At 40.7% G+C, this 21362-nt stretch overlaps 1 protein-coding gene across 11 annotated transcripts in view; it reads right to left on the bottom strand.

The window, feature by feature from the left end:
• EHBP1 (EH domain binding protein 1) overlaps window positions 1-21362 on the bottom strand; it is a 211109-nt gene that overhangs the window by 137036 nt on the left and 52711 nt on the right. For all 11 annotated transcript variants that reach the window (XM_021555826.3, XM_077781833.1, XM_031504209.2 and 8 more), the window contains one exon: window positions 17674-17727. In XM_021555826.3, coding sequence (XP_021411501.1) covers window positions 17674-17727 — 54 coding nt within the window. The remainder of the gene's footprint in view (window positions 1-17673; window positions 17728-21362) is intronic.

The following is a 21362-nucleotide window of genomic DNA, read 5'->3' as shown; positions in this document are numbered from 1 at the left end:
ACCTTGTTAAATTTGGGAACAAATTATTAGCCCTTATAAACCAGGAGATTCTATCTTGGGGTTTACAGCACATGAAAACAGACACGAGCCCACAGAAACACGCACGCAGGCAGAGCGCTGTGATGCTTTTGCAAGAGGGGATTTATTTTTAGTGTAACTATACAGAGCAAGGGCAGCTCTTCCTCAGGTTAGGAGGAGGTCTGCCCATACATTCATTCTTTTCTAAACCTTCAACAACAATTGATAGTCTTATTTTGCCAATGCTCCTGTGCCACAAAAATAAATCTGTTCAGTATCTTTCTTACACATCACCAAAATGAAAGCATGAACTTAAGAGTTTGCAATTTCACTGCCAAGGAGAGAGTCCTACCACAGCATGAGGCTAGGAAGAGCCAAAGCAAGGCAATCTTGATGCAAGTTGGGCTTAGAAAGGACAGCTAGTGTTCCACGTGGAAGGTGATTTCTGGAGGTGCCCCTGAAATATCACAGCACTGGATGAGAGCACAGCAAGAGAGAACAGATGGAAATTTGGCCAAAGCAGGTTATGTATGGTCTCTGAGCAAAAGGTCTCTGCTCCCATGAAGGGAGATGCTTGCTAGCTGGCAGGTTTTGAAGAGCCCCAAAACCCATCTCCAGTACTAACAATGTGCAGGCAGTGGACAAGAATGGGCCAGCGAAGGCAGCCAGGCCCACGCTGCAGCACAGGGTGGGAGCTCCTGCAGGGCATGAGAAGCATGAGGGGTCCCAGAACACCCACCCCTCCCCATGGACCTCACCCAGAGCAGGAACAACCTCTACCTGCAGCCATCAGACAGTGCCCATCTCCAACCAAAACCCAATCCCGCTTTTCCAGGCACAGGCTCCTGCCTTGCACCAGCCGGGGCACTCTATGGCTCTTGTTCCACAAGCCAGTTCCTCTCACTAAGCCAGCAGAAAACCCACTCACAAAAAAAGCCCCCAGTGCTTCAGCTGGGTCAGACTGAGCTCTCCAAGGGCCAGGTGAGCACCAGCATGGGCACAGAGTGGGGCTGCTGTCCACAAGGTGGGGAGCAGGGAGGATGGAGCAAGACCACCTGTTTTGACAGCAGCAGACTGAGAACAGTTCAGCCATCACATGGGGTTACATTTTTATGCAATACTGTGTGGAGATTTACTCTTCCTGTCCTAGCCTGTGTGAACTCAGCTCCCTGTCCTTGCAGACAGAGGATGGTTGAACTGACACAAAGATTTTTTTTTTTTTTCTTTAAGGAGCTCCAAAAACATTTTTTTTCCTTTGCTGCAGGTCACATAAGAACACACAAAAGGACAAAGCAATAAATGCTCACATGCACTTTCTTGTCTTTATTTCCATTCTCTGGAATGAGGCCAGAGACGTCTAAGTAGTGCACTCTGTTCTCTTCCACTCCCTCACAGAAATTATGGACTCTCCTTCGCAGCCAATTTCCTCCTCCTTCTGTCTGGGCCCAAGCCTCAACCACTACAAAACAATGTTCCCCTGTTTCTCTCCAGGGCCCATTCTCCATGCACCTAGCCCAGGCTCCCTGAGGCCTCCCAGACCTTTAAGACTTTCCTTTTACAGATCCAGGATGAAAACCTGTTCTTTCTGCTTCGATTCTGGGAAAATTCCACTCTGTCCCCGCTTTGCATATGAACTCGTTTCCTCCAGGTTCAGCCCCTCTGCTGAGGGCACTGGCACAGCAGCAGCCCTGCTCAAACGTACCTGGCACCAGGCAGAGAGCTGCCCTGGAAAATACACAAACCTTCCATGGCACAGGCTCTCCCCAGCCTGAGCCTGAAACTTGAAATTGGGCATGGGCAAGTCAAACAGCAGGTACGTCTCATATTGCATCACTTCCCACTTTTCAAAGCTACCTACATTTATGTTTATTATTATTATTATTAGACTTGCACAATTTATAACTCATAAAAATAAGTGCTACAAAGTCAATACTAGTTTCAAATAATTAGTTTTTACACATTCTTTTTAAAGAATGTTATTCTCCACACTGCAGCTACCCCATGAACATTCCTGGAGCGCTACAGGCACAAGCACTGTCAACAATTCTAAAGCTCCCCTAGAAAAAAATTCACATGTGTACAAAAGGCAAAGATGATCCTGATGGCTTGCTTATTAATAGATCATGTTGCCATCTAAAACAAACACAAAAAGAATAAATTAATAAATACAGAATATCTCAAATGGAAGTACTTTCTTCTCCACTTCTTGTCTGTGAAGTCAACATAACTTACGGATTTGAAAAAAATCTCAGTGCTAAGTAATTAATATTTGATCCATCCACATTTTAAAATATTCCACAATAAAATAAAATTTAAAAAACAAAACTAAAAAACTCAACAGACATAAGCAGGCCTAATCCCATGATTATTGTTACGTAGAAACACTTACGAGACACACGCATTAATCAATTATCAGAAAGTAGTGCTTTAGTCCCAGGAAGTCAGCAACAGCACTCGTATAATATTACAGAGCCTGATGTTTTGGCAAAACTAGAGCAGGAAAAAATGAAACTAAAAGGCATATTGTACATGTGACCTACAGGACTGGGATTATTACCTCTAAGCTTATTAAGAGTAAAAGCTGTCAGTCGGACCACCCCACAACCAGGGAGGAAAACTGAGATTACTCAGCAGCAAAAAGCATAAAAAAGGAGACGTGTCTCCTCAGAATGGACGGAGGCAGAGAGTGAACCACAGCCCTGCTTCAGCTATCTGAGCAGTAATTGGTTCACAGGAGCGACTGCCACGTTAAGGCATTATCATTATCTAGCTCACATAACTGGAAATTCACGCTCTGTTCTTTAAATTGGCTTAACCAGCAGCATCTGCAGCACTTTAATTAATTACAGCAATTGGCGTACCTTAAAAGTAGATGCACAGATCTGAAATGATAATGCCCCGTGAGTAATAATTATAAACTAGCATTAAACCAGACCTATCCTAAACAAAAACTAGGGTATACTGTTGGGCTTCAACAGAAAACAAGCTTCAACCTAGTAATTATTACTGTCTGCCCAGGTTCACCAACAGATACTACAATTCTACGTGACACTTTACATCCAATTAGCTCAGGAACACAGGAGCTCACAACATGTACAGCAAAAATCTGTTCAGGTTTGATGCTCTCCAGCCACAATTTGCCCAGGCACCTAAATATGGGGTTCCTTGATAGATAAATTTTGAGTTAAAATCATAACAGAGACTGATTGCAACTATTTTTTTAGTACACACCTTATAAAGAAATACAGAAGCCAGACATCACAGTAAGCTCAGAAAGAAGTTTTTTTTTGACAGCCATTAGCTTTGCTTCAGTAAAAAAATCCACAGGCACTGTATATAAACGTGGATTTATTTTCTTTCCTGGTATCTGCAGCTCTAAAATACAGAAGAATTACTTGGAAAAAAATTTGGAGACAAGAAGTTGAAAAACTTTTTTGTTCCTTTTATGTACAGCAACTTGAAATCTTTACTTAGAAGAAAATAATTTTTAAACCCTGACAGTGAAATCCGGGTACACATCCCGGAAAAATCTAAAAGCTGTTCTTCATACCATTTCCAGCCAGAACACAAAAAACTATCAAGATTTGTTGTGACTTGCTTCTGTACAATTTCTGGTTTAAAGACAGATTTTACTTTTAACTAGCACCATGCCGCAAAACGGGACACAAGAATTTTAATCAGGCATCTTGAATGCAATGGAAGTTAAAATATTTAAATAGTTCAGTGCTACTAAATTAATCAAATCTGATCCTCAAATTCATAGGTAATTTAGGGGTCAGAATACCTGGTTTAAAGGCCACTAGCAAACCAAATTTGAACTCCCTATTCATCAAACAGCAGTCTTACCTTTCACAGATGTGAAAGAATGAAGCACAGCTTCCTTGATTCTAGTAAAGATGTAAAGTTTTGAACCTATTTTTAACCCAAAGAAACCCAAAACCAAAGATTCAACTAAGAGATGTTTTTTAAGTTGCAAAAGCTTTAACCGTCTAATAAAAATAGATGCTGCAGCACAAAATACGCCTTTGTGCAATGTTGTCCCGTGCCCATTTCTGAAAGCATGACTGCTCTCCTTGTAACTCCCAGAACTCACACGGAGGCACAACATCAGCAAGGCACAGCACAAGCCCGAACAGCTAAAATACCAAAGCTGATGTAGCTGCAAAAACCAAAACCAGCAATCTTATGTAGCAACTCACACCACAGAGACATGCAAAAGGCAGCCAGAGGAGAAAAATACCTTTTCTAAAGCAGCAAAACCAGTGACTGTGTTTATATACTCTGTGCCTACTGCGTCTGGGTTGTGCAGGCAGCAGCACAGCTTCACTGGTATGTGTAATTTTAAGACATGAATATCTGTGCTCAGAAATACTCTGATAACATGTTTATCTTGGGTGTACAGAAAACAACTGCATGCACAAATAAACAGATACAGTCAATGTAATGACATTCGTCTCCCAAGCACCCATTTATAAATCCCAATCTAGAAACAATATGTGCTACTAAAGCACCAGCCTCTGAGGGAAAATGGCCACAGTGCAGGAAAAATAAATAATAAAATAATAATTCTTATCTAAGACTGATAGTTATTCCACACAGTCACCGGTTTCTGATGGAGAGGGATCACAAACGCACAATACAAGTTATTCGTTGACTAAATATCATCCCGAAATGCTTGGCTCTAAAGGTTGGAAGGATTAACACAAAAGGTCCCACTCCAAGACAAATGTCTCCTTCATAGTTCAGTTCACAGCCATCACAACTGCTCAGTCAGGCCTGCGATCCCAGAGCACCAGGCAGATACCTGCTAACCAAACACACCAAACACCTGGAAAATCTCTTGTTGGTTCTGGCAGATTTTTACAGGAGATTTTAATTACCACCACAGAGAAACAGACTTTCTAAACACACAAAGATCCCAAAATAGTTTCCACTGAAATCTCAGCACTTTCTGAAACAATTTCCACAGAGGAATTACGAATTTGCCATGCTGGCATGATTTACATGCCACTTCCTCCCTTCTCCTCATTCAGTCTCTCACCTTTTCCAAGCAAAAAAATGTGAGACAAGAACAGCTCCTCCCAGGTTTTAAGCTGCTTGCAGAAGCCTTACACGATTTAAGTGCACATTTATATAGAGGCAACTTTTCAAAATAAATGCAGAGAAATGAATTAATTAGTATGCACTAAAACACATTGGTGTCTGGTGTAACAATAAAATAACTTTGCGATTTTCCAACAAACTGTAAGTTTTAGGGGGAAAAAAATTGCTGTTGCAATTCATACTTTTATATATATATTTGAATTTAAACATTCTTGTCTAATAATTATGCTCTTTCATATGGCCTTTCATTTCAGAAACTATCTGAACTGTGCTTATCTTCTTTTATTTTCAGTAACAGACTACAGTATGAAAACTAAGAATTCTAAAGGAGAAAGGGCTGAATTTTAGCACTGAATATTTTATCCTACTGGATGGTAATTTTTCTACTCCCTCTGCTGGCATACTTTAAAAGCAAGTAAAGAAAAACCTGAAGGGCATTCTAGTTTCTAAGACATAATGAGAAAAAAATTTTTAACCTCAAAATAATTGTTTCCACAACTCAGCAAAATACTGTTCTTAAATCTTGGGGATTTCCAAGCCATCAACAAATTTTTGGCAGATTTCTTCGCCATAAAAATTAACTGAGCACCTCAAAAAAAACATCCTGGCCACTTTGTGTTGGAATTACTATCAAGTAGTCCCATCACCTGTCACTGATCTGATCAAAACAGGTCACTCTCTCAAACATACTCCGTGGCTAAAAGAGCCGAAGAGTGATCTATGGAATAGAAATCTATATGATTACCACAAGTCTACATAAATAAGCAAAAATATCCTGAGCTTAACGAGTTGCTACTTAAATGTTAGCCAGTGCTCTGTGAACCATTTTATATTAAAATTGGATAGTTCTAAACATCACACATACAAGAAGTATTGTTTGACACAGTGCCATTTTGATGATAAATTGCAATCTACAGCTCAAATAATTCTAGCCAGGGATTAACATTTCAGAGGCTGAGCCAGAGATTATGTGTGTGGATCTTGAATTTCATCATCTCCCTTCGGCACAATACCTCATTCTTCCTTTTTTCATCTATTCTCTCATGAAGGGTCAGGAAAGCTTAGCCTTGCTGTTTCATTCATTTCATCTCTACATTAAGCAGATACCTTGCAGTCTTTAGTTCTTACGTGTTATTCCATTACAAATACTACAGGCACACTGCGCCGTGCTCCGGCTAATGAGGCATGTACCAAATCAAAGGCTGCCATCAAGCGGCTGTAGCACACTGCCAGCACTGTGCAAAGTTAGTGTTCTGCACAGGATTTCACCAGGACACCCTGTTCAGGATGCATCACACTCTGCCCTCATTTAAAGCTTTGGGGGAAATCCAGATGCTAAGGGATAGTGGTCCCACACCATTTCATTTCCTTCCTTCCAAACTCTAAGGTCCAGCCCAATAGCTGGCACCACCACACAGAAGATGTTCCTGTTTCTCACCAGTCTGGATCAGCAAATTTCAGAATTTCTGCCATCACATTGCTCATCACCGTGCACCAGGGGAGGCCAGTCTTAACAACCACTCAAAAGCTCCCCAGCTAGCAGTGGGTGTCACAGAGTGGGGGTTTCACACAAGACGGAGAAAATAAACACAGTTTCTTGTGCCACCATACCCAGTTTCAAATCAAACTGCATTAAAGATTGTGAATCCCTACTCACCCTGAACTTGAGGACAATGTGAGAGCTCTTCAGTGATAGTGATGAATATCTTCAGCATTACTCAGCAATTTGAAGCAACTGTGCCCTGATAGATCATTCTTCAGCACAAGCATTCCATCCCACCCACACAACTGGCCTTTCCATACAGGTGCTGTATTGCCACATACCATCAGCTCTAAACCACAGCCTGTTCCTCCAACTCATCTCTGCCTGACAGGTTCAAAAACAACCAACCACAAACCAAGTAAAGCCCACTTTCAAAGAATCACAGAATCACCAAATGGGCAAGCTGGGGAAGGACCACAGCTGGGACTGTCTAGTCCAAGCTCACTGTTCAAGGAGGGTCCCCTCAGAGCACGTTGCTCAGGACATTGTCCAGATGGATGTCCATCTCCAGTGAGGGAGACTCCACCGCCCCTCTGGGCAGCCTTTCTAGCACTTAGTCACAATCACAGTAAAACTTTTCCTCCTCATGCTCAGGTAGAGCTTCCTTTGTTCCAGTTTCTGCTTGCTGCCTCTCATCCTACTGCTTGACACTACCAAGAGGAGCCTGGCTCCATCCTCTTGACACCCTCCTCCAAATCCTGACCTATGTTGGTAAGAATCCCTCACGCTCTTCTTCAGCCTAAACAGGCCCAGCTGCCTCAGCCTCCCTCACAGCTGAGGTGTTCCAGCCCCCACAACATCTCCAGAGCCCCCCTGAGGATTCTCTCCAGGGCTCTCTTGTACACAGGGGCCAGAAGGGGACACAGCAGGTGAGGCCTCTCCAGGACTGAGAAGAGTGGCAGAATTACCTCCCTCAACTTCCTTCTTCTCACTTTTCAGTGCACCAAGATAGATTTTTTTCCCCCAATGAAAAACGGTGGTGTGTTTCTAAAAACTGTGGCAATTTTGCTACTACAGGGAAAAAACTTTGCACATGCCATGGGACACAGAACAGTTTTGCATGGTAGGGATGAGACTAAAGATTACCCAGATGTGTCTTCCCAGATCATGTCCATCCACAGCATGACTTCCAGCAATTCAGCTGTCACTTAAAACAACACCTTCCATCTTGCAGTTGCAACAAAAATACCAAGAAAATAGGATTTGAATGTAATTGATGAAGACTGACACAATCTTCTTCATTTCTGAAAGGGTTTGGCTCCAAAGAATAAAAAGCTGAAATGCCATGTTCTCCCTGCTGCCCACAGTGCCTGACCATGCAGTCTCCCTTGGTCTCCCCTTGCCATTGCCATTAGCCATGTCTTGCATCTTGGACTTCTTTTCTGATGGTAGCTGATTTCTATGTTCTTTTTGTATTCTTTTCAGAATTCATTTAGCACTCAAAAGTGGAAAGCACTACCAAATCTCACATTTCAAATAATTTCTCACTTTTCAACAGGAAAAAAAAAATCAAATATAACTAATTGTCATTCCAGGGATCTACTTTATAGATAAAAAATAGGAGAAAATTCTTCACATTATTTTCAACATCACTTCTGGTTTGGTGATTATTCTATGTGTTTTTTGAATTTTGTGCTGTGCCTTCCTTTGACTGGAGACTGTTTCATGGAATTGTTTTGCTTTAGGGAGGAATGCTTTAAGACCTGCCTGTAGGTCTGACTTCCTCCTCCTCCTCCTGAGGGTGCTGTCCAGCCTTGAGCTGTGTCTGCTGAAGAGCAGCCAGGACCCAGCACACTGCAGTAAGTTGCTCCTCTCTGGAGTTGCCACAGCATTCTCCTTGCAAATATTCTGTCACATTACCAGGATCCCCTTGTTGTTCAGGGGTGATCTTCCAAACCATCTGAGCAGAGAATTTCCCCAAATACTGGCCCATTTTCCTCCCACATTCCATGGCACTCATGACTGCCCACCCTTGGGGCAGATCTTTGCATGGCCTGCCCACAAATCTCCCTCCTGACTCTGGCCAGGTGTGTTCAGCACTGAGGAGTCACAGCACACACAGCAACAGCACAACGCTTTCCTCAGCACCCAAGGGAAACACAACATTCTCAAAAGCTGGAATGGGCGTGAAGGAAGGAAAAGGAGTGAGAAGTTGGGGAAAATCATCCTCCCGTTTCCCTCCCAGACTGCAAAAATTAACCCTGTCCTGGCCAGAACACAGACATTCAGTCCACTGTGCTCAGAACAGCAACCTTTGAGTTCAGGGACGCAACTCTGTATGAGTCATACATTTGGCAAATATTCAGTTTATTCTTATATTTATGCTAGTATGTGGAAACAGAGAAAGCACTGATAAGTTACAAAATGCCCTTTACAGCAACTTATTCATTACCATTTTATTCAGGCAATCTTTCCAGCCAAGAGTCAGGTTGTCACCACACTTAAGCTAAATCAGAAAAAGTTTGTTTCTACTGCCTGTCAAGATTCAAGAAGCCATTAGCTCAGATATTGATAATGCAAAACAATAAGAAAGAAGAAACTTCACAGGAAAAACACAATGTGATGGTGTAGCATCAATTCAGAATGAGGAATATGCTGGGAGGGAAATGAATGAAATGGCATCAATTAAGTTATGGAGGTCAATTAATTTCTATTATATTAAACTCTATTAAGACAGCTAACAACCAAAGATAAGAGGCTGAAAGAAATAACACTCAGAGCTATTACACTGCCAGATGGTTTCCCTAATAACAAGGGTTTTCAGGAGGACAGAACTCTTATTTTCCTGTCAGTTGGCTAGTGTTCTGCTGCTGGCCACTATTTTTAAATAATATGTTCTCAGTTAAATTACAACTGCTTGCATGTACAATCCTATCCAGTTACTTAATGCAGAGCTACATTTTACACAATAATGGATATTTTGATTATTTTTTTGACACGTATTTCCATACCTTGAGCACATGCAATTGGAAGGTATTATCTCAAATCAACCAAAATATTCAATTTGACTCCCAGATTACCTGCCTTTGAAGGTGACTTATATAAAAAATATTTTTCATTAAATCCACTGCCATTTTTTCCATTTTCCATACTGAATATTTTGTACTACATGACAGCAGCATATGCTGCTGTTTTAACACTGCACAGCTACCAGGTCAAAAATGAAATTTATCCATCCTAATGCTGCCCCAGACAGTGGTATTTTACATAATGATATTCAGAACTGCATCAGGAGCAAACACACAGCCGTGACTGTATGGAGATGCAAAAACACACTCAGACACGGAAAACCAGAAAAAATGTGGCAAGCTGAACAAGCTTAAAAGCAAACACTTTTCTATTAAAAGGCAAGTTGCTTGGCTCAGCTTATGCCTGGAGTATGATTAGAACCCCACTGTAAAACAATTACCAAGACACTCTCATGTATTTGATGTCTGAAAGAGAAACGACCTCATGCAGACTCTTGCACACGCTGGCCAGTGTGTTTTACTGCTGATTTCCTATGAATAAACATATGCTAAGAGTGGCTGAAACACACTGCTGCTTTTAAACATGCCTAATGTAGTATTAGAGGTTTGTTTCCAAAGCTGTCTGCCTTGTTTATCAGCTTCCCCCCTCCAGCTGGCAAAGGACATCACTGACAGCAACTCCAATCAGCTGCCTTGTACAACTTGGCTATAGGAGACAGATTCTTCTAGCAGGAAATAGCCTCCCCTCAAACACCCAAACAAAATGGTCCTAAGCAATTTAGAAAACACTTGTACTTTACTGCTGTGAATCGGTAATAACTGTATAAATCAAATGTTGCCATGCATGTTCGTGTACCACACTTTGTGAGACACAAAGGCAGAGCCTCACACCCGGGATGCTCTGCCCAGAGCCCAGGGGCCTCCTCTTTCCAGCTGCCACTTGCAGGATCCTCCCATGTAACTGTAGCATAAATACCAGAAAATCAGATGTCTCCTTCACCAGAAAATGTTAAGCCAAATTGCTGCAATATAGTTTTTAAAATTGCCATAGCATCTGTCAAATTATATTTGATATAGATGCACTTAGTGCAGCTATTAACACAGCATCAGAAACAACACTATTTAAAGCACAGTTTGGGCACTGCATTTCATTTAGGAGATGAAGATCGAATACCAAAATAAAATTTTCATAACTATTTTTGATAAAAATAACAGTAGAGAAGACATCAATGGACTCACATTTCACACTCATCCAGGGTAAAAAAAGCTATTAAAAGTATAAGAAGTTAATTAGATCTTAGGAGTTATTTTTAACAATTTCTCTAAAATTCTTACTTAAATAAGATTTTTGTCATCTCTCAGCTCTGCTTTAATAGGTTATTATGTATTAATGTCAGAAAGGATTCACAGTGGCTCTAATTCCAGGTGATCTGGACACAGTCTTGTTTTGGTCAGAAGGAAAACGACATTGCAGACAGCAATTTGTATGTCCTAAGTGAACACTAACAGGCTTTGCCTGGGGATACAGGAGTGTCTGCAGGTCAAAATATCAATTAATTAACTGTACTGTTCAAAAATGTTTATGGAGCTCTTGCCCTCACAATGCCTGCCTGGAACCAGGGCTGCTGGTGCCTCCCCATTGTGCTGGGCCATGCAGAGGGGAAAAAACCCACAGTCTTGCACACTAGCCCTAAATACAAATGGTAGTTTACTTGTCCTACAGCATTTGGTGTAGAACTTCTCCAGCAGAACTCAAGTGTGCAATCCACCTCTACTATCTTCTGTACTTTTCAGAGAAGATGCCAAATCCAAGGGGATTGTTTAAGTAAGGGACACCTGCAGGGTCAGTGTGGACACAGAGAGGGGTCACTCATCCTCAGACACCCCAAAGCAGAGTGAGCCACTCTGTGCAGAAGCCTCTCTTCTGCTCCTTCCTGGAGTCATTGCATTTCCCTTTTGGTTAAAATTACCCAGAAAGGCCATCATGGAGCACAGAAGGAACCACAGTGTATTACTGGAAAAGCACAGGATCAGGCCTCCAAGAAAGATTTCCTACCCTTGGTTCCTTTACAACCAGAGCAGCCAATCAAGACAACAATTTCTGCAAGTTTTGCTCCAAAGGCCTAATCTCAGAGATTTCTCAACTAGAACAAAGTGCTAAATATTTAATGTAAGCAAAAACTAAAAGTAAAACAGGTTTTCTGAATCTCTATTACATTTAAAGCAGAACAAGAGCGAGACAGCTGACAAAGCAGCATTTAATTCCTAGCTATATCTAAACCAGAATACTCAGCCTAATTTACACAGGCAGCTAGTCACAGTTCACATAATCACACACAGCAGAATATGACAGGGGAATTAAAGGACCAGGAAAGCATGTCTGAACTATAAGCTATTCTAAATATATTAAATGCAGACATTTAATTCAGAAAAAAAGCTAATCCAATCAATTATTATTTTAAGCGAAAAATTACTTCATGCAATAAACAAAAATGCATCAAGAGGCTTTTACTACTGTTTAAGAAATAGCCAATTTAAACTTGAGCTCTCACATGGTACAAAGATGCACTAGAAGAGATACCCAAGATATTGCAATAAATTCTGATATAGAAACCGATCAGCAAGTAAGGAATTCATCCTGTTCCTATGTCAGTCTTTTCCCCCAGTTTCTTCCAGCAAATGGCATTGGCAGTACTGAGAATTTCAATTCCCTATGTTAGGCTGGCATTTGCTCCCCAACATCTATTTCCAGAAACACGTGGGAAGATCAGACTTGGGCTTTCATTTGGATGTAGGGCAAAACTTGCCCTTGCAGAGTTAAATATAGAGTTACAATAGTAAAATATATCCAACCACCCAGTAAAAATGCACGCTTTTCCCAAAATTCTGGGCTAATTACTGTGCCTATTCAAATGAGCTATTTCTCGAAAAGATTCATCTGAAAAACAACATATTCAGAGCTGTATCTGATGAAAACATAACTTTTTGCTAATAGCTTATTTTATTGTATCACATTTAAAATTGGTCTCCTTTAAGACTAGAATGAAATTAATTTCTATGTCCCACCACATGCCCTCTCTTTCCCAATACTTTCACCTTATTTATCACCTTTATTAGTGGTGTCATGCCAGGCATTTCAAGAGAGAGAAATAATCTCCCCAAACCTGTGAGTGGTAAAACATGCTCCAGGGCATTCAAAATGAGAAATCATCATGAGCAACCATGATCCAGAATTGCAGAGGCAACAGGGGGAAGGGTGAACTGGGGGATGATAACTACAAAAAAAGCACAGGTACCAATAAAATGACGCTGATTATGTCAATTGTTCTGTAATGTTTTCTAATATTTCTTTTATTTTGAGGCTTTGCTGATATTTGAGTAGAAGCCAATTCAGAACTCTTTCTGGGCTGGGGTCCCTGTAACTACACAAGAGCCACAGACAGAAGGAAAAGTCAGATCTCATTTTTTCAGCTTAAACTCGTTACTCTTTGTAACTCTTCCCTGAAGGCCAGCATGAACAGCAAACTCTAGATTCCTTCTTTTCCTCATTCCAGAAGTTTCAGTGGGTCTATTCAAAAAGGCATCATTAGAAAACAGTGTCTAATGTAGTGTTGAAAAAGGCACCAAAGCCTTTTGGAAGACTCTCAAAAGGACAGATGCAGAAGCCAGTCCTGTTTCCTGGCTCTCGGTGTAAGGACAGCCTGGAAATCCTGCCTGGATGCTTCCCCAGGCAGGGACAGAGTGCAGGCAGAGCAGGGCACAGCCAGCTCCTGAAAACCAGGGGCAGCAGGGGCAGAGCAGGCACTGAGCACTCTCATAAATGAATCCGTGGAAAGAGGATGCTAATGACCTGCTAATGCAATCACGGGAAGTGAAATCCCACATGTAAACACTGTCACATTACTGGGCTCCATTAGGCAGAGGTGAGGAGGGAGCCTCCAGCCAGAGAGCAGGCTCTGTTCTCCAGAGCTGTAATTGCTAAGACAACCAAGAGCAGCTTGAAGTGTATCAACAAAGAAAGATCCGGGCCAGAATGAGTCCCCACAAGGACAATGGAGCATTGGAAGAGGCTGACTGGCAATGCTGCAGAGAACCCACCTTAATTTTTTTTTTTTAAACTGTTTAGGCAAGTATTTGTCTGGAATTATGCTGCCTTGGGGCAACAGTACAAGACAGGCGAGGCTGCCTCCAGCTCCAACTCACAGGAATGTATGAGCAAAGCTTCTACAACAGGTGGGGCATGTTTCTCCATTCTTCTGCCAAATCAGTAGGTCTGGAATTAGCAAAGACCAAGTTTTAATAGGCCTGCCACATAAAAAGAGGGCTACAGCTTGTGTCAGGAACAACAGCAATTATTGTCAGTGGAATTTCCTACTGGAAAGGGATTGCTCACCCCAAGACTGAGCCCTGGGAATGACCCATGGACAACAGTGAAACATAAGCACAGGTGGGAAGATAGAGGAGCCTACTAGGAATATATTACTATTACTATGCTATTAGACACACAAACATGGGCTCCAAAATATTTTTGACAAAAGACTGGGAAACTTGTTTCATAGTCTGTGCAGTTGCAACTCAGAAAACATTCCATGACTTTAAGCTTCATTGAGAATGTAGGAAGTAACTGTCTACAAAACTGCCAGCAAACAAGTAAACATTATAGTTTATCTTCACTGGATGTTCTTATGTACTTTTTCCATGCTTTGAGCATGCTAGGAAGCAAAATGACATTTTTTCCATTCTTTCAGATACTTTTATTTGAGACAAAGTTCTTGTACATAGAGCCAGTGAAAGCTTCCACATCTTTGGACCAATTTAAACCTCCTTTCTTCCCTCCTATCCCTTTCTCATTCCATTTGCTAAGCAATCTGCAGAGATCAAGAAACACAGCTCTAAACTTCAGGTCAGCTGAACTCTTCTCAGAGGTGCAGTCTTTATTTCAAAACTGCCCTCCCTCCCTCCTGTCCCCTCTGAGGGGACACTGGATGAGCTCAGACAGTGAAAGGAACCGAGTGTGCAAACAGCATATATTCAAGTTATCCACAGAAACAATGAGAGAGAAAAGTCACTTACTAGAGCAAGGGACTTATAAAATAGAAGGCAACTCGTCCTTGTTCTTTAAATGGAATAGGCAAAATACACTAACACCAGCCTGTGAGATTTTTGAAAGCCTGCTACCACTCTGCACATGGATAAGTCTTATTCTTAGTTATTAATTTCTTGCTCTCCTATGTGCAACAGCCAACCTGAGCACCCAATGTTATAATTCAGTAGAACATAAGAAAACAACTAAAGAATTCCAAGAACTCTTTGCCTCCTGAAGTAAAAGCAGATAATCAATTACACAGAACGTGGTTAAAGAGAGATTAAATTAGAGACAAGAAAGTTATCAGTAAATATACACAGAACACAGCTGTGAAGGAGATAAATACATAGAAAAGGCAGATGGAAAATGAATACCAAGATTTAAATGGTAAGAAACTGCTCTATGATCAAACTATTTATGGATTACACATACAGTAGATGACAAAGTTCACCTACTAGAATACAAATGCAGAGTGACTAGGGCAATAAAAACACAGCCAAAAAAAAAATCTACAATAATCAAGGTCATGAAGTAATGTACATTTAACCCAAACAAGAAAATAACTACAAAAAAACAAGTATCTTGTTTCCTTTTCATTTACAGCATGACTTCCTTGCATCATTACTTAAAAATCCCTCTGAAAGTGCAGAATAAACTTGTTTAGAATTTGGCAGCATTTGCGGGCAAATGCATCAAACTGCAGCTGTATATCTCTTCTACCTGGTATTTGTCCAGCCACAGTGAAGCATAACAACATTATTTTGGAGGCTGACTTTTAATGCTAATTAAGAAAAAGAAACAAACTCAAAATTTCTAGCAAAATTCACAGAGCTTCACAATTAAAGCACATCCCTAAGCTCTTCAGACTTCAGTATTTTGTGTTCTGAGTGTTGCTGACCAAAGAGGAAGGGAAGCCCTGCAGCCTAGCAGGACAGAAAACATCCCTGGACAAAACAGAAAAGGTCCTAAAGGACTCTGTATGTCGCTGTGCTTCCCAAAGGTGACCTGGTTAACAACAAATATATCGTTGTAAAACCAGGCAAAATACACTTTATGCCCGAAGAAGGTCAATGCCTATAATTTAAGGAGTGAGGAGAAAAACCTCCTGCCTGCCTGGCTGCCCTGTTTCTGACAGGCTCTGTTAGAATGTCCCATGCTCTGGAGTGTCAGCCAGCCACTGGAACATCTGGGACTTGCTTGAACCCATGAACATGTTTTCATCCACCACTAAGTGGAGCTGTTACCCTGGGAAAAGAATTTATCCAGCTCTACCAGGTTACTGAAAGCAGCCAGTTTTGTAGTTTCTTTATCTCTCGGTAATTTTTGCGGTAAAATTATTAAATATATAATTCTGAGGATACTGCTTCTATAGCCTCCAATCAAAGAATAAACATCTGCCTACCAGTGAGTATTTGGCAGTTTTTGTGAGATGAACTAACAGCACAAGTGAAGTTGTAAAGAAGTTCCCACGTAACAGAAGATTGCACAGCTCAGCAAAGGTGTGAGGCACAGAGCAGCAGAGGGTCTGCTGCCCCCTCTACAGGGAATACACTGACACCTACAGAAAGCAGGACATGAGCTCACTCTACATGCCCCATAGAAAACCCTGGAAAAAAATCATCTGCAACATCACAGGAAATCCAGCTATACCCAGAGGGGTTGACTGAGAAATACACTGGCATTGTTTTATCCAGAGCTACTTGTATGGTGACAACTGGAGACAGAGACTTCCCTGATTAAAATAAACTACGTGAGAAAGAAAAGGAAACTCCAGGAAACAGCAACTAAACTATGTTTTGTGTTAACAAGTGTCCTAGGTGAAAATAGAAACTTGACATTTAAAACAAAAGTATAAATAAAGAACTTTGCTTTCAGCCCTTTTATATGTTCAGCTACTGATGGTAAGAATTAGATATTCAAATCACTTTCCAATACTGACAAGAAAAAGAAACATTTTTAGGTAGAAAAAGCCATAATGCAAAATCCATTGCTTCCCCACGCTTCAGTACTATATGGTACTACTTGGTACAAGAGCAACTTCTTTTCTGTTTAAAAACAATATAAAAATTATCTTACTGAGAAACAGTCTGTAATGAAACAATATTAATGAGCAACAAACACTGTCTTGACACAATTCTTTAAAACATATTTGAAGAAGAAGTTTCTTTTTCAAACCCTGGGTAGAGCAGCTTCCCCTTTTTCAGGCAGGCAGCCCCGGGGCGGAAGCTGCTGCCCGGAGCAGAGAAGGGGAAGGAAAAAAGTACCTCATGGAGCACTTGTTCCATGCCATGTCAAGCAGTGCCCTTGGCAAAGGCTGTGTTTGTCCAGCAGCTCCCCGGGAGGTGCTGGCAGCTCCTGGCTTGGAGGAGCTGAGACTCGCTCCCAGCAGCAGCTTTTGGGTTTTCTCTGGGGCACAGGGCGTGCAGAGGGATCCCAGGGAGAGACCTGCACTCCTCACTGCTGGTGCCTCCTTCCCATCCTCCCCAGATTCCTCACCACCAAAGGCGGGCAGTGAAGCCCTGCTCTCCCCCAGAGTGGCACTCAGCCCCAGAAGGGCGTGCTGCCTTTTGGGATGTCCAGGTCTCATAACCCAGCTCTGACTTGTTCACTGCCCTGCTCAGACACAAATCATGTGTCACAGCCCATAAAACAGTGAGTCATGACCCAGCTCTGACTTGTTCACTCCACGGCTCCCAGCAAACCAAGGCAAGGCAGACTGAGGCTTACAGGGAAGGAGAGAAGCAGTGTAGTATAGCACTCCCCTCTCCTGCATTTCAATTGTAACATAACAATAGGTATTTTAATAAGCCCTCATTACTACAGAGCTAGGGCTTATGGTGGTTCAGCTGCTCAAATTTAATTCAAGACTTTTTCAGCATCTGGACAACTTTTAATATTTTTAAATTATTAAGTCTTATATGTATAAAAAAAACCATAATAATATTCCAGCTTACATTCTCTATGACAAACATCCATTCCTTGTCTTCAAACTCTTCAGCGTGGGGATCCTAGAAAAAAAAAACAGAGAATTTGAGTCTAAAAATAATCCAGGATGCAAGATACTGCAAAACAGCCAAGATTTTCATATACTCTGAATTTTACCCACAAAAGATGCCAGAGGGAAATATTTTAGTGAGGATGTAGCCTTTATGGGATGTCCACTATATGATGAACAAGGTGGGGTAAAACTGCCAGTGAGGATTTAACAGACTCCTAAAAATACAAGTATGAGGTTGATGCTAATGAAGACCTGTAATTCAGTTTCCTTTCATCCAGTGGGGGGGAAAAAAAAAGCAACATCTCTCAATTCTCAAGTTCCACCTCCCAGATAAACACAACAAATCCAAATCTTCCACAGGAATGGGAAGATGCACACCCCAACCTCGCCAGGCCCAGACTCTATGGGCACAAGCAGACATCCAAAGTCACAGCTTCAGCACAGCACCTCCTTCCACTGCAGATTTCTTCAATGCTTATCCTGAGTTCAAAACATTTCTGTCATATCACATGTGAGGATCAGAAAACATTTTCACTAACAGGAAGAAAAATAACAATGAAGTTCATATATTTGGCACATTTTTATTTTTTTTAATTTAATGAGCTTTCAGTCTGCTGGAGTGGTCTGTGTTGTTGTTGTTGTCATTGTCTGAAAGCAAAATAACAGTGAAGACACTAAGCTGATCCTCTCAAGCCTCTATCAAGGATCCTACTTTAAACAAAATACTTTTTTTTTTTAATAATTAATCATCCAGTCCAAGTTCTGAACAACTGCAGCAAAACTTCTACTCCTCCTGCAAAATAGAATCTCACACCAAGAGAATGTGTCTTGAGTCTTTTTTTTTAACATGAAAGCTGCTTTTGCCATAGCTCAATTCTATTCTATTATTTCTAGGTACAGGAGAACACTCACTCACTCCTCTGCCCATGAAGTTTGCATGCTATAGGTGTTTGGAGATAAATGTCACTTCCATGCCATCAGCATTTCCCAACATCATCTAGGAGACCCCTCAGCATCTCAGTTTTCTTGCTACTGTTTGGCAACTGGTCCTGACACTACAGCAAGCATGGCAATTCCATCTTGCTGCTCTACATGAACAAAATGCATCAAGATATTTTGCTCCCACTTTACAACCATTAGTACCATCCTCCTTTTAATTCCAGAATGCTACAAGCCTCACATTTAACCTTCTTGACTCACCCCTGTTTCACTTCAGTTTTGCTTTGAAGTCAGACAAGGGGAGAGGTACTGTACCACTTTTTAACTAGTTCTCTTTGAATACACAAAATATTTTTTAAGTAATGCGCTTATAGCGCCAACAACCAGACAGAAGTTGTTTGCTTTTTTAAAATTTTTCCAGCACACAAAGAACTTGGGAAGTGTGCTCTTAATTAAACCTCCTCTTTGGATGAACTACAATAACACCTCTAGGAGGATATTACCCCATCTCCTCCTGTGCATCCTTCCTCCAAAAACCAGCCAAGTGGGTTTCCCTTGCAGCCCCTCTGTAAAACACTTTCAGTGAAAGAATATAAGATGTTGCTAAAGACTTAGGTCAAAACTGATGATTCATTTTTTTATATCAATAAATCTTTTAAGAGTTTTTTTTTTTTTTAGAAACTAATTTAAATGCTGCAAATGAGTGTCAAAACCTGCTGTACCACTAACCATGAGGACGGATGGGCAAGTAGATACATACAAAATTATACTGAGGTATCTCCATGTTCCAATTAATGTCTTGTAAATATCAGATTATGTAATTATATCTCCATCACATTAATCAGGTTTCTGGAATTCTGCATTATGTAAATAAAACACGATACCTGCAGGTCTGGGGTATACTATATAAATTCTAAATACGTAACTAACTTTCTGTAATCCAGCTATTAAATACTTAAAATTTTTAAGAGTTAACCTGGGGCAATTACCTTTCTGTAAAATTGCTTCCTTTGATACAGCATGAAATGACATAATGAGATTTAATGGGATCATTAACCACTTTATGTTTTAATAAGCTACTCCATAATAAGTGACTCAACTCTTAAATATTTCATCTTGCTCAATTTTTTTTCCCCTAACTCCCACAAAAGCTATTAGGACAAGCTTGCAGGCTGACCTAAAACTGCTTCCAAAGTCAAGGTCCAACATTTTATCCCACGTAACAAACAAAACATTCCTTGTTTTGTTTCTCCAAGGCAATAATCTATAAAGTCAAACCACACTCTCTGTCAGGGGCAATAAAACTCACACCTCTGAGGGCTACAGAACCAGGTGCTCTGCTGAGTATTTCTGATCATCTGACAGAGCAAAATAACACTGTATAATGCAACGACTCCTTAATGTTCAACATTTTAGCACACACTTGAAAGCAAGTTGTGAACACTTCAGGAAGATAAATGCAGTGTATTGGCCCAAAACAGCCCTTAAAAGCTTCAAGGACTTCTCTAATGAACAGCCTTACCAAATGTTCAGAGTATGAAATATGCTGATGTATGAACACTTTGCATATGTGTAGGATATTCCAGATCTAAAGGCAAATCCAGGGGTTTTTTTTTAAGCCATGTTTTTTTGTCAGTTTTAAAATGTTTCCAGAAAGAGAAAACCTGAATAATTTTATATACATAAGCCTCAGCATTTTCTCAAAACAGACACGTAAGTGGCTTTACTCTTCCACTAAAATGCTTTTATCAGAAGCCTAAGGAGCAGCACAGAGAGTCCTATTTCTAATTAACTTACAACTTTATTACGTGGTCACATAAACAGATACTTGTATGATTACAGTTATAACACAGGTTCTATTGCAAACAACATGTTACATTTGGGGCTAATATTTACTCATGTAGTCTCCATAACAGGTGCTGTTTCTGTAAATCTGGCTAATCTTTAATCTTATTTTGGATTTGAAGAGAGTAAATACCAGTAAAAAAACCCCACAACATCAAATACTTCTCTCACTGGCTAATCCATGTTCTCCATTCACTCCCCACAAAAAAACTCACGTGATGTATCTAGCAAACTATTATTTGAGGACTATAGGACTATAGCATAGGTGACTATGCTTTAGGAAAGAAAATGCTATTCTAAAGAAGAATAACTCCAGGAGTAATGGTTACAGCAGCCTTTGGAATGCTCCAATACTCTATGAAAGCACTCTCTGGTAACAGGGCATACAAAACCTCACCTCACCTGCAAGCATAGTATTCTTGCAGGTATTCATAGAATACTTTAGGTATTCCCAGATACAAGCTGGGAATAGCTAAAGTCAAGAGTTATAAACAGACCTCATTCCCACTTCCTAAAAGCAAATTATAATGAAAATTACCTAAAAAAATAAAGGAGAAAATTGCCTCACATCTCACTGTAACATGAGGGGAGTTGGCAAGAGATTTTTTTTTTGTTTTTGCTAATGAGTATTTGTTTCACCAGTGTACCAAAGATGCAGAACTACACTCTGTCCAACAGTCACTATGGGTTCACCATGAATTGATAACTGTAAGCATTAGGGCAAATGGATTGAACAGCCTGTTGCTCCTCCTCATTTTACTATGTTAAAAAAGAACCATCATTTTTAGTACCAAGACATGAGTCCCATTTCTATGTCTCAGTTTGATGTTCCCTTTCAGCAGCTTTAACTAAGTTTTAGAG

The sequence above is a fragment of the Lonchura striata genome, chromosome 3, assembly GCF_046129695.1.
Source record: "Lonchura striata isolate bLonStr1 chromosome 3, bLonStr1.mat, whole genome shotgun sequence".
Classification (NCBI taxonomy): Eukaryota; Metazoa; Chordata; class Aves; order Passeriformes; family Estrildidae; genus Lonchura; species Lonchura striata.
This window is presented reverse-complemented; position numbering and strand designations above follow the sequence as displayed.